Genomic DNA, 12,173 nt, shown 5'->3' with positions numbered 1-12,173 from the left:
TTGTTGGGGCCATACTATGGTATTTCATGTATTGTTGTATATGATATCACGGCACTTTTTCCATTGTTTGACTGCTGCTCGACTATTCTGAACATCACAGACTGCAGCTTATTGTGCTAACCCCATAAGGTCTGCCAAAATGACGTGTGTGTGTGTGTGTGTGTGTGTGTGTGTGTGTGTGTGTGTGTGTGTGTGTGTGTGTGTGTGTGTGTGTGTGTGTGTGTGTGTGTGTGTGTGTGTGTGTGTACACGTGTGTGAGTATTTGGGTTCGTTTCTGTTTTGTGATGGATTGTTTTATTGTTTCTCCTGTTGCTTTGTTGTTGTTTTTGTTTTGTTTTCTCTTTCCCTCTGTTGTGGTTCCTTCAATGTGAAGGCCTGTATGTTTTTTTCCCTTTCCCCCTATGGCACATATCATGAACCAAATATGACTGAATTTGATATTAATGTGCAGAAAAAACAATAAAACAAAGTTTAAAATGAAAAACAATACAAAAACAAAAGTAATTGCTGTAAATTAAACAATATTGGAAGAAAGCTAGAAAGGGGAAGAAATCCTGCTCTGACATACAGTAGAGTAAATGAAAGACTAATCAGTGATATTGGTTTTGTGGTGGCCTTTAATCTTGAGCACAACACACAAGCCTACAACAAAACAGAAGTCATAGTGATGTCTCCTTCAATCTTCAACCATTTGATCTGCTGCAGGGTGGTGTGGCGATGATCGTAGGTGTGTGCCTGATTCCCATCCACCATGATCCTGAAAGAGTCATGCTCACAGCATAGGGTCAGCTAAAAGAAAGAGAGACCGTAGCATATCTCAGTTATTCACGTGCAAATGTGCCAGAGTAAAGAAGGAGATTTATCATTGACTTTTAATGCATTTTAAAGTGCACACTGATTCTAAAAGTCTAGTTAAAAATAGTCACCGTGGAAGATATTGATGACTAAATTCACACGTCTATGGCTTTTTAACACACATTGTATCGTGTATTATCTTTGCATTGTCATGTGCTATATGATTATCTTGCTTTGTCATGTGTTATATTATGTATCATGCATCTTGCTTGATTGATTAATTGAATACTTTAATAACAGTTTGCAAAAAGTACAGTGGTACAATTATACAATGATGCTAAAAGGATAACACAAAAAGCCCTAATTGTTTCCATTGTCACTCCATCTCCATGTGTTGTACACTGTATATGTGATTTAAGCTGTGACTGTACCGTAAATGGCTGCCCTTGTTTGAAGGGCATTCCTCCAGAGCACTCCTCAACTCCCCAACCTCTGCCTAAGCATGCCGTGTTACGCACCACATTGTTCTCGTGGAAACGTGGTTTGTAATGCAGAGCGATGCCAGCCTGATGCAAAAGGTTCACTTTGAACCTTCATGAGAAAGTACAAGTGAAAGTGGTGTTAGTGTACAGCATCAATTTAGTACCCGGTATACATTTGTGTATTTGTTATTATATGTGAAAAGTTGTACTGAGTAATATATTACTCTCTTCTCAATTAACCACATGAACCCTAGCATCCCTATTCTGGCGAGGTCATGGTAGAACATTCAGCAAAAATAGCTGATCTACAAGCTCACAATGAGTTGCATTGCGATGTGCTGTGAGCTTGTACACCCGATATTTTTCAGTGAAGAGAGAGGGGTAAAAGGAGGCGACCAAGTACAGAGCCCTGGGGGACCCTGGTCCACAAAGTACAAAGGGTTAAGTGGTTAAATTCTACTGAGTAATACGTAGTATTCTCTATTCTATAAAAGGCTACTCAAATGGTATTGTTGATATTTTACTTTGATTGGGCAATGAGGAACATTGTTAAAACATCAGCCTGCCTCAGAGACGGCATCTCTCCTCTTTGCCTGGCCTACTTGTTGTTAACTAGTTGTACGAACGCTTGTGTTATTGTTGTATTGTTTTATTGGATCTTGTTTAGTCGATACACTTATTTGTTTTAACTCTTGCTCATTTGATTTTGCTATTTTGTCTCATTTGTTTAAGGAAAGTAGGTAGCTGATATATTGCACTTTTACCTTAGCGCTAGGTATACTCTTGGTTGCTTGTTTTTGCAGAAAATGCACTTAAGACTTCTGGTGATTAGTAGTTAGGTTCCCTACCTATGTTGAATGCCCTTATTGTAAGTCACTTTGGATAAAAGCGTCTGCTAAATGACTGTAATGTAATTTAATCTAAATTCTTAAATATTTATTACTCTACATACTTCCTCTTGTGTTATTTTATGTTTCTCATCTTATCTTATTGCTGTATGTAACGTAAATGTGTACATACTGTAGTGCACTGCAATACAACGTATCGTAGGTTCTCCTGATTGTTTAAACTGGCACTCACTTAGAAGCATTCTGAACCACTTAAACCTTGTACTGTGTTAACCCAAGTCCCTGAGGGATCTACCCTAGACACCAGTGACTGTTTTTACTCTACACTAAAATTCTTCGCTGAAAATAGCCAATCTACAATCTCACAACGCATTTTCTGCAAAGGTTATCCCCAGAATACGGATGCTGGGATGTAAGTGGTCAAGTGTTACTTGCACTTGACCTGCATGACTTTATTTTTTACTGACCATGAGGCACCGGGATTAACCACTCCCTGGATAGTGATGGTCCGACCAGGAGAAAGACCATCGTGGATGGCACTCTCGTAGGGAACCGCCTAAAAGATACAACAGTAAATTAGTGTTGACTGAAAGTAGATCGAATAATGATCCATAACATGCTCTACTATTTTCAATTGGATAACTCAAGCCCATTTGTTGGTAATGTTGAATTGAATCATTTGTTTACATTACATTTTCTGCTGCAGATACAAAAAAAAAACATGGGATGGGGGCAAAAAAAAGCTTGCCGCAAGCTGGTATAATATGACAAGCTTGTATATGAGCTTTATTGATTAGCCTACTGAGGGGAATCTGTCCTTTTGGACGAACCCTCCACTGTCCGACTCCTACATCGGAATTGGAAATGTAGTAATGGACACAGGCAGCTAGATGTCATCTACTGTATACTGTATCCTCTTAAGGTAAGACTGCGTTCATGTGATGTGGTCAATATCATAGCGTGACATATGGAGTTGGCATGAAAGTCCAATAGGCGAAACTGTGGCCACACTTGCCAAAAACGGCAAAACACGGCTAATAATTCTGCTCTAAATGCATCAACTGAATGGAAATAAAAATCTGTGGAATTTGCAATGTTGCATCATGTCTACAATAATATGCATACAAAGGTTTGCATATTGAGGTTTGGCACGATTGCAATTGATTTTGTATGAATAATAAGGCATTCTAATGGCATATACACAAGCTTTGGTCCCATAAGGCATGCGTCCGAGCGGACTTGAGAAATAGCGGACCTCCCACAAAATAGACCGACAGAAATAGATTGATGAATGGAACAGATAAAAGCATGAACTCTGCTCTGAAGCTGTTAAGAAATTGGTGCAGAGGAGAACAAAGCTTTCATGGTTCAATGGTGGAGACAATACAAATATAACCAAATATGGATTAAAGAAAAAACATTATACCAACCAAAAAAGAACATTTATAAAGACAAAATAAAAAGGGATCATCATCTGACAAGGAACTAGAATTGTCAGTGTAAAGTATACGACCAGCCTAAATGACTAACAGCAAAATCTATACAGGCTGACCCTGCAGACTACATGAAATACACATACTGTACATACCATGGCAGACATGATGTGGGTATGCTTATTGTCCCCCAAATAGTCTTCTGTTCACTTTCACACAGCTGATGGTCAGGTTTCTACAGTAGCCAGTAGTTGTACAATTATCTAGCCAGTCACACAAGCAGCAGGTTACAAACCTAGGAAAGGAAACACAAACAACAACACAACAACAAATCACTGACATGAGATATGACATCAGAAATACATACATTTAGCGTCATGTAAACACTCTCAATTCTTACCGTCAGTCTCTTGGAGCTCGCAATGGAAAATGACCAACGCAGCAATAACACCCTGGTAACTACCTGGAACACTGATGCCTGCAGGACACTTCGTACTGTTTAGTGAGCATCCACTCTATTTATATGGGTTTGGTCTACCCATGTGGGTGAAACCTTCTGTTGATTAATCATGTGACTTGTGTATTGTCTTAATTGTCACAACTCAGGCTCCAGCACTGTTATATAACAGTGGCTACTGTCCCTCAAGCTTCCTATCTGATCTAATCAATCAACTCTCTCAACACTCTCATGTGTGACATTTGTGCAAAGTCCCCTGATTTCAACACTGTAGGTCAGAGCTTAGAATTGCATATATTTGTACTTATTATTATGACAAAATATCCTGAAACATTCTGAAAATAAGATACAGGAAGGCGCTAGAAGGCCATATGTGCAGGTAACATGCCAATACAAACGCCACCGTTACATCATAATGGATTATTCTACAAGTAGTGTAGGTTTTGTTTCCTCGCAGTAGGAGAAATATGTTTAGTGTTTACACTAGGTTCCATATCTATATGAGAGACATCATAAAAGTCAATACCACAGGCTGCTTTGGGGGGGGGGGGGTATAAAGTAACTAGAGTTACTTGACTACATCTGAGATGTAGTGAAGTAAAAGTACTGAAAACTGGAAACACTCAAGTCAAGTAAAAAATACCTCAAAATTATACTTAGGTACAGTACTTGAGTAAATGTACTTCGTTACTTTACACCACTGTTAGATTTTGATTTCTCACAGTAGCCGCTAATTACATAAGGTCGCAGCTTGAGAGTCATCATAAGCCAATAATGCAGAGGAGTGCCAGCCCAGTGCACTGACCATATCGTAGCTGTCCGGCAGGTACCAGCTAACTCAATTTTCATAAATCAACGCTATTGAACACCCTTTACGTCTGTAAAAAATTAACCAATGAAAAGTATTTCTGACAAAACCTCCCTACTCCATTGGATCCTCAAACTGTCCGTCAAACCAACCAACTCCCCACCCCCTCTCCACTGCTGCCGTGCTGCGTGCCAGAGTGAGATAAACAAATTCTATCGAGGCAGTGTACCTGTTTATCAAGCTTAGCACTGGTGCTAATGTTATGAAAACAAGTAATTCTATTTCTAAAATCTATGAAGTGTTTTCTGAGGAGAGCAATGTGACAAGAAAGGAGTTCATAGCATTTCTCTCGCTTGTTCTACTGAACCTCCAACTCTGTGAAACTCTCTTTGCAGAAGTCATTGTAATATTTAAAGTCCTGTTTATTATTGTAGGCCTATATAATAAGTGTCATGAAGCATCAGGGCATTAATTCACACGTTGTGATCCATTGTGAGCTTGGAGATCCATTGTTAGCTTAGCCCCAGCCCCCATTTGAAACCTCTCCCTCCGCAGCGATTGGAGCTATTGTCAGCTGTTCGTGTTTGGACAAAACTCCTAACTCCACTTGAGCTGGATTTGGGTAAAGTGGTGATAATATAATGATACATGCAAGTATCTGACAATATATAAAGTCACTATACCAACTTTGATGAGGCAGTATTGCTTTGTTTTAAAAATATAAGGTTTTCTTCATTTCCTGAAAAACGTATATTTTGTTTTTTCATTTCCTGAAAAATGAGCGTTTTGCAGTTAGCTGATTCCTGCCGGACAGCAGAGATATGCTCCAGCCCATACCAATAAATGCCACCTAAATTGTTGTGAGTGGAACATGAGTCTTTCATTGCCTATCAATATGCCATGCGTGCGTAAATGTCCGCCTCCCAACCAAGTCCCGACACTCGATCTTCTCTCCATATCGTTTGATAGAGGCATCATAGAAACATTTATACACCCAATGATAATATAAACTCCACAGACTATGAAGAACTTTGAATTATAAAAATCGCTTGAGAATTGGCTGAGTATGGCCCGAGTTAAACTACCAGTGTCCTACAACCTGTCACGGTTTGAGTCAGGACGGAATGTAGGACCCAAGTGCAGGAGAAACGGAGGCTGAACAGATCGGTTTAAAGGGTTTATTTACTCAAAAGGTATTAACTCTCTCAGTGCCACGCCCCGACATATCCCGAGTTTTTCCCGAGTACCCTCAGTGCCAGCACGAGAAATCCCGAGTTTTTACTTTTGACTGTGGTCGCGTTATTCTGTTTATTTTTCATGATCACTTTCGCTTCCTGACTCCTTCAGATTCACCCGGAGCCGGATGTAAAAAAAAAAATTCATTTCCGGGTCACGTTGTTTTTCTCCGGTGATTTTCGGCCAGAATAGGGAAAGTCACGGTTTTTCACACGGTATAAAAAGCGAACGGAGAGGTCCACGTCTACTCTCTTTGGTCTGGGTGACGATCAGTCATCGTAGTCGTGTATCGCATCGTAATTTAGCGCGATCAACGATTGTCGAAAATGTCAACATCCGGTTCTGACCGGATATGACGTGAGCCTGTTTGGGAGGGGGCGAGTGAGCCAGCGAGATCATCAATGTGTCGATTTGTTGCTCTCTACTGGTAAAACTGTATTATGGGTTTAAAACCCCAATCAGATCATTTATTTGAATGAAAAATTACAAAATTAAAAAATTAAAAAAAACGCAAATTCCTGGCAGTTTGGGAGTACTTTATGAAAATACTCTTGGCACTGAAAGAGTTAATACAAGCAAGGGACTGAACTCACGATTTAACTACACGCAACACAATACAATAAACAAGCAAGAGCAGGCTGCAAACACAGAGCTTAAATAGACAGGGAAATAATAAGACACAGGTGAACTCAACAGACAATCAACACTGGGATAGGCTGGGGGACTAAGAGGACACAGGAGGAGAACAACTAGCAATCAACAGGGAGGTGAGACAAGACAGGTAACAGTAACTAAGCAGAACAGTAAACAATACTACAAAATAAGGCACAGAACAAAAGCAGGGCAACAACAGCAGAGTAACAGAATAACAAGACTAGATACAGAACAGAACAAAGGCCTAATAAGTCCAAGACCTTTAAGGGCAGGAAGGTCTAAATAATAACGTGAAAGTCCACGGCCCGAAGAGCGGACCGTGACACAACCAAGATTACTGTTTCGGCTATGTGGTGAGTCCCGCACCGAAAATAGCAGACCTAAAAGCTACAAGTGTCGCCAGATTTTATGACTTTTATATTCAAGTCTACCTCACTTTACTACTGTAGCAAATATTCGAATGGATCGTTGGGGCCATATTATGGTATTTCATGTATTGTTGTCTCCGCCAGGTCGAAAGATATGGCGAGACTATGTTTTCCCCCCTGTCCGTCCGTCCGTGTGTCCGTGTGTCTGTGTGTCCATCTGTCTGTGAGCAGCTAATCTGCGTCACCGTTGGCCCGGTCACTGTGAAACGGTGCACACACACTCCCTGGATGCCAATTCAGAACCTCTGCCCCAAATTTTTAACATGGGCCTGTTATAGCGCCACCAGGAGGCCGACTTATGTAAAACAATCTTTTTTATTATTAAGCCTTCAGATTTTATCCAGATTGTATCCAAATTTCACGCAAATCGGTACACATGATCTCTAATAGTCATGTGATCAAGACGGATCTGTTAGATTTTTCATATTCCATCTTGATTGGCTAAGATTGACATCTAAAGTTTTCAGGAGTGGCCCGTTTTGAACAAAATGCCGCAAATCATGAACGCAGCGTCCGATTGCGGTGAAACTTTGCATGTACATTGGCACTACGTTGAGGAACAAATGCCACCCCTTTAACATTTCCCTAATATAGCGCCACCAGGAGGCCGATTTTTTTTTTTTATATTACTCCTACAAATGTTGTCCAAACATAATGAAAATCGGTACACATTATCTCTATAGTCAAGTGATCAAGATGGTTCCGTCCGATATTTCAGATTCCATCTTGATTGGCGAATTCCGAACATTGCTGGCCCACAATAGCCTAACTGACCTGGCGGAGACCTGTGCTCCGAGGAGCACTTTTTCTAGTTGTATATGATATCACGGCACTTTTTCCATTGTTTGACTGCTGCTCGACTATTCTGAACATCACAGACTGCAGCTTATTGTGCTAACCCCATAAGGTCTGCCTTGACAATAGTCACACCAGGGGCCACGTACTGCCCACACTGGGCATGTCGGGGCCCCCCGGGGGCCACAGGCACACCGCTGCTCCAGTCCATACCTAACGTGCCACAAACAGGGGTCGACCATGAGAATAGTCACACCAGGGGCCACGTCGGGGGACCACGGCGGCCACAGGCACATACTGTATATATTTATTTATTTTTTGGGGGGGGGGCAATTCCTGGCACATGTTTGAAACATTCTGGATGCCTCACGGCTCTGATCAGACACTGTATATTTATTAATACTTTTTTTAACATATGCGTCTAAGTAGTCATGTTTGTCAACATTCACAAGCAACAAATTAAACTAAATAACTAAATATTTGCTAACCATTGTAGTCACCCTATATACATTTTACAAATCCTTCAACCTTTTACATTTTGAGAATTATTCCAAGATTAGGAAATAAGGCAAAACATATATGTGTCATAAGAGGTTTGCGCAAAGTTTCACATTGATTTATCCAAACTGAACAATGGCTTTGAAATGGCTCAGCAACGTATTTCTGTCTCAGTGTTCACCTTCAAGGTCATTAAGGCCTTAGGTAATATCACAGGGATACGGTAAAGTTATAACCATAACCTTATAAAGGCATACTAAAAGCAATCAGCTATCATCAGTTTTAAATGACTATTTATGGAACTAACATCTTAAAAACAAAACAATACAAAAACAAAAGTAATTGCTGTAAATTAAACAATATTGGAAGAAAGCTAGAAAGGGGAAGAAATCCTGCTCTGACATACAGTAGAGTAAATGAAAGACTAATCAGTGATATTGGTTTTGTGGTGGTCTTTAATCTTGAGCACAACACACAAGCCTACAACAAAACAGAAGTCAAAGTGATGTCTCCAAAAATCCTCAACCAGTTGATCTCCTGCAGGGAGGTGTAGCGATGCTTGTAGGTGTGTGCCTGATTCCCATCCACCATGATCCTGAAAGAGTCATCCTCACAGCATAGGGTCAGCTAAAAGAAAGAGAGACCGTAGCATATCTCAGTTATTCACGTGCAAATGTGCCAGAGTAAAGAAGGAGATTTATCATTGACTTTTAATGCATTTTAAAGTGCACACTGATTCTAAAAGTCTAGTTAAAAATAGTCACCGTGGAAGATATTGATGATTAAATTCACACTTCTATGGCTTTTTAACACACATTGTATCGTGTATTATCTTGCATTGTCATGTCCTATATGATTATCTTGCTTAGTCATGTGTTATATTAGGTATCATCTTGCATCTTGATTGATTAATTGAATATTTTATTAACAGTTTGCAAAAAGTACAGTGGTACAATTATACAATGATGTTAAAAGGATAACACAAGAAGCCCTTCACAAGAAGAAGGGCTTGTTTCCATTGTGACTCCATCTTCATGTGTTGTACACTGTATCTGTGATTTAACCCATTAAAACGTGTCTGTGTCTCTTTTTGATTTGAGCTATAAAGCATTATTTTACACTTTGGCTAAAAAAATATAAAATATAGCAGATATACAAGCTCATAGCGCGGCACTCGGTGCCGCGCTATGAGCTTGTAGATCTACTATTTTTGAAAAATTGTTAAAATATGTGCAAATCTTCAAATATATATTGTTTTAAAGCAAACATTTTAACTCAAATCTTTGCTTCTGGGGGGTCCCAGGAACAATATATTTTGAGATGGGGGTCGGCGGCCAAATACATATAATTTTGGGGGTCCTTGACAACAAAGTTTGAAAACCACTGATATAGAAACAGATACAGTTGGGATTTAGAAGACATTTGTAGAATCTGCTTCAGGTCTTAATGGGTTAAGCTGTGACTGTACCGTAAATGGCTGCCCTTGTTGGAAGGGCATTCCTCCAGAGCGCTCCTCAACTTCCCAACCTCTGCCTGTGTATGCCGAGTTACGGCCCACATTGTTCTCGTGGAAACGTGGTTTGTAATGCAGAGCGATGCCATGCTGATGATTAAGGTTCACTTGGAAACTGCATGAGAAAGTACAAGTGAAAGTGTTGTTAGTGTACAGCATCAATTTAGTACCCGGTATACATTTGTGTATTTGTTATTATATGTGAAAAGTTGTACTGAGTAATATATTACTCTCTTCTCAATTAACCACATGAACCCTAGCATCCCTATTCTGGCGAGGTCATGGTAGAACATTCAGAAAAAATAGGCAAACATTCAGCAAAAATAGCTGATCTACAAGCTAACAATGAGTTGCATTGCGATGTGCTGTGATCTTGTAGACCGGGTATTTTTCAGTGAAGAGATAGAGGGGGGAAAAGGAGGCGACCAAGTACAGAGCGCTGGGGGACCCTGGTCCACAAAGTACAAAGTGTTAAGTGGTTAAATTCTACTGAGTAATACATAGTATTCTTTATTCTATAAAAGGCTACTCAAATGGTAGTGTTGATATTTTACTTTGATTGGGCAATGAGGAACATTGTTAAAACATCAGCCTGCCTCAGAGACGGCATCTCTCCTCTTTGCCTGGCCTACTTGTTGTTAACTAGTTGTACCAACGCTTGTTTTATTGTTGTATTGTTTTATTGGATCTTGTTTAGTCGATACACTTATTTGTTTTAACTCTTGCTCATTTGATTTTGCTATTTTGTCTCATTTGTTTAAGGAAAGTAGGTAGCTGATATATTGCACTTTTACCTTAGCGCTAGGTACTGTATACTCTTGGTTGCTTGTTTTTGCAGAAAATGCACTTAAGACTTCTGGTGATTAGTAGTTTCGTTCCCTACCTATGTTGAATGCCCTTATTGTAAGTCACTTTGGATAAAAGCGTCTGCTAAATGACTGTAATGTAATGTAATCCTTAAATATTTATTACTCTACATACTTCCTCTTGTGTTATTTTATGTTTCTCATCTTATCTTATTGCTGTATGTAACGTAAATGTGTACATACTGTAGTGCACTGCAATACAACGTATCGTAGGTTCTCCTGATTGTTTAAACTGGCACTCACTTAGAAGCATTCTGAACCACTTAAACCTTGTACTATGTTAACCCAAGTCCCTGAGGGCTCTACCCTAGACACCAGTGACTGTTTTTGCTCTACACTAAATTTAATCGCTGAAAATAGCCAATCTACAATCTCACAACGCATTTTCTGCAAAGGTTATCCCCAGAATACGGATGCTGGGATGTAAGTGGTCAAGTGTTACTTGCACTTGACCTGCATGACTTTATTTTTTACTGACCATGAGGCACCGGGATTAACCACTCCCTGGATAGTGATGGTCCGACCAGGAGAAAGACCATCGTGGATGGCACTCTCGTAGGGAACCGCCTAAAAGATACAACAGTAAATTAGTGTTGACTGAAAGTAGATCGAATAATGATCCATAACATGCTCTACTATTTTCAATTGGATAACTCAAGCCCATTTGTTGGTAATGTTGAATTGAATCATTTTGTTTACATTACATTTTCTGCTGCAGATAAAAAAAAAAAAAAGATGGGATGGGGGCAAAAAAAAGCTTGCCGCAAGCTGGTATAATATGACCAGCTTGTATATGAGCTTTATTGATTAGCCTACTGAGGGGAATCTGTCCTTTGGAGGAACCCTCCATTGTCCGACTCCTACATCGGAATTGGAAATGTAGTAATGGACACAGGCAGCTAGATGTCATCTACACTGTATCTTCTGAAGGTAAGACTGCGTTCATGTGATAAGGTCGATATTATAAATTAATAGCGTGACATATGGAGTTGGCATGAAAGTCCAATAGGCGAAACTGTGGCCACACTTGCAAATACAGGCTGACACTGCAGACTAGATGAAATACACATACATACCATGGCAGACATGATGTGGGTATGCTTATTGTCCCCCAAATAGTCTTTTGTTCACTTTCACACAGCTGATGGACAGGTTTCGACACTAGCCAGTAGCCAGTAGTTGTGCAATTATCTAGCCAGTCACGCAAGCAGTGGGTTACAAACCTAGGAAAGGAAACACAAACAACAACACAACAACAACAAATCACTGACATGATATATACACACAAAACTGTAAAACATACAACAGAAATACATACATTCATCGTCATGTAAACACTCTCAATTCTTACCGTCAGTCT

General features: G+C 39.8%; 1 protein-coding gene across 1 annotated transcript; it reads right to left on the bottom strand.

Moving 5' to 3' along the window:
- Window positions 1–3,829: 3,829 nt before the first annotated feature.
- Window positions 3,830–11,901, bottom strand: LOC308078984 (galectin-5-like; the record flags this gene model as incomplete). The annotated part of the gene is made up of 6 exons (XM_080420322.1): window positions 3,830–3,853; window positions 8,072–8,149; window positions 8,927–9,061; window positions 9,903–10,062; window positions 11,292–11,380; window positions 11,890–11,901. The coding sequence occupies 6 exons, from the start codon at window positions 11,899–11,901 to the stop codon at window positions 3,830–3,832; spliced, it is 498 nt and encodes a 165-aa protein (XP_080276448.1).
- Window positions 11,902–12,173: the final 272 nt, after the last annotated feature.

Source organism: Gymnoscopelus braueri (assembly GCF_963280865.1).
Source record: "Gymnoscopelus braueri genome assembly, chromosome: 22".
In the NCBI taxonomy this organism is placed as follows: domain Eukaryota; kingdom Metazoa; phylum Chordata; class Actinopteri; order Myctophiformes; family Myctophidae; genus Gymnoscopelus; species Gymnoscopelus braueri.
This window is presented reverse-complemented; position numbering and strand designations above follow the sequence as displayed.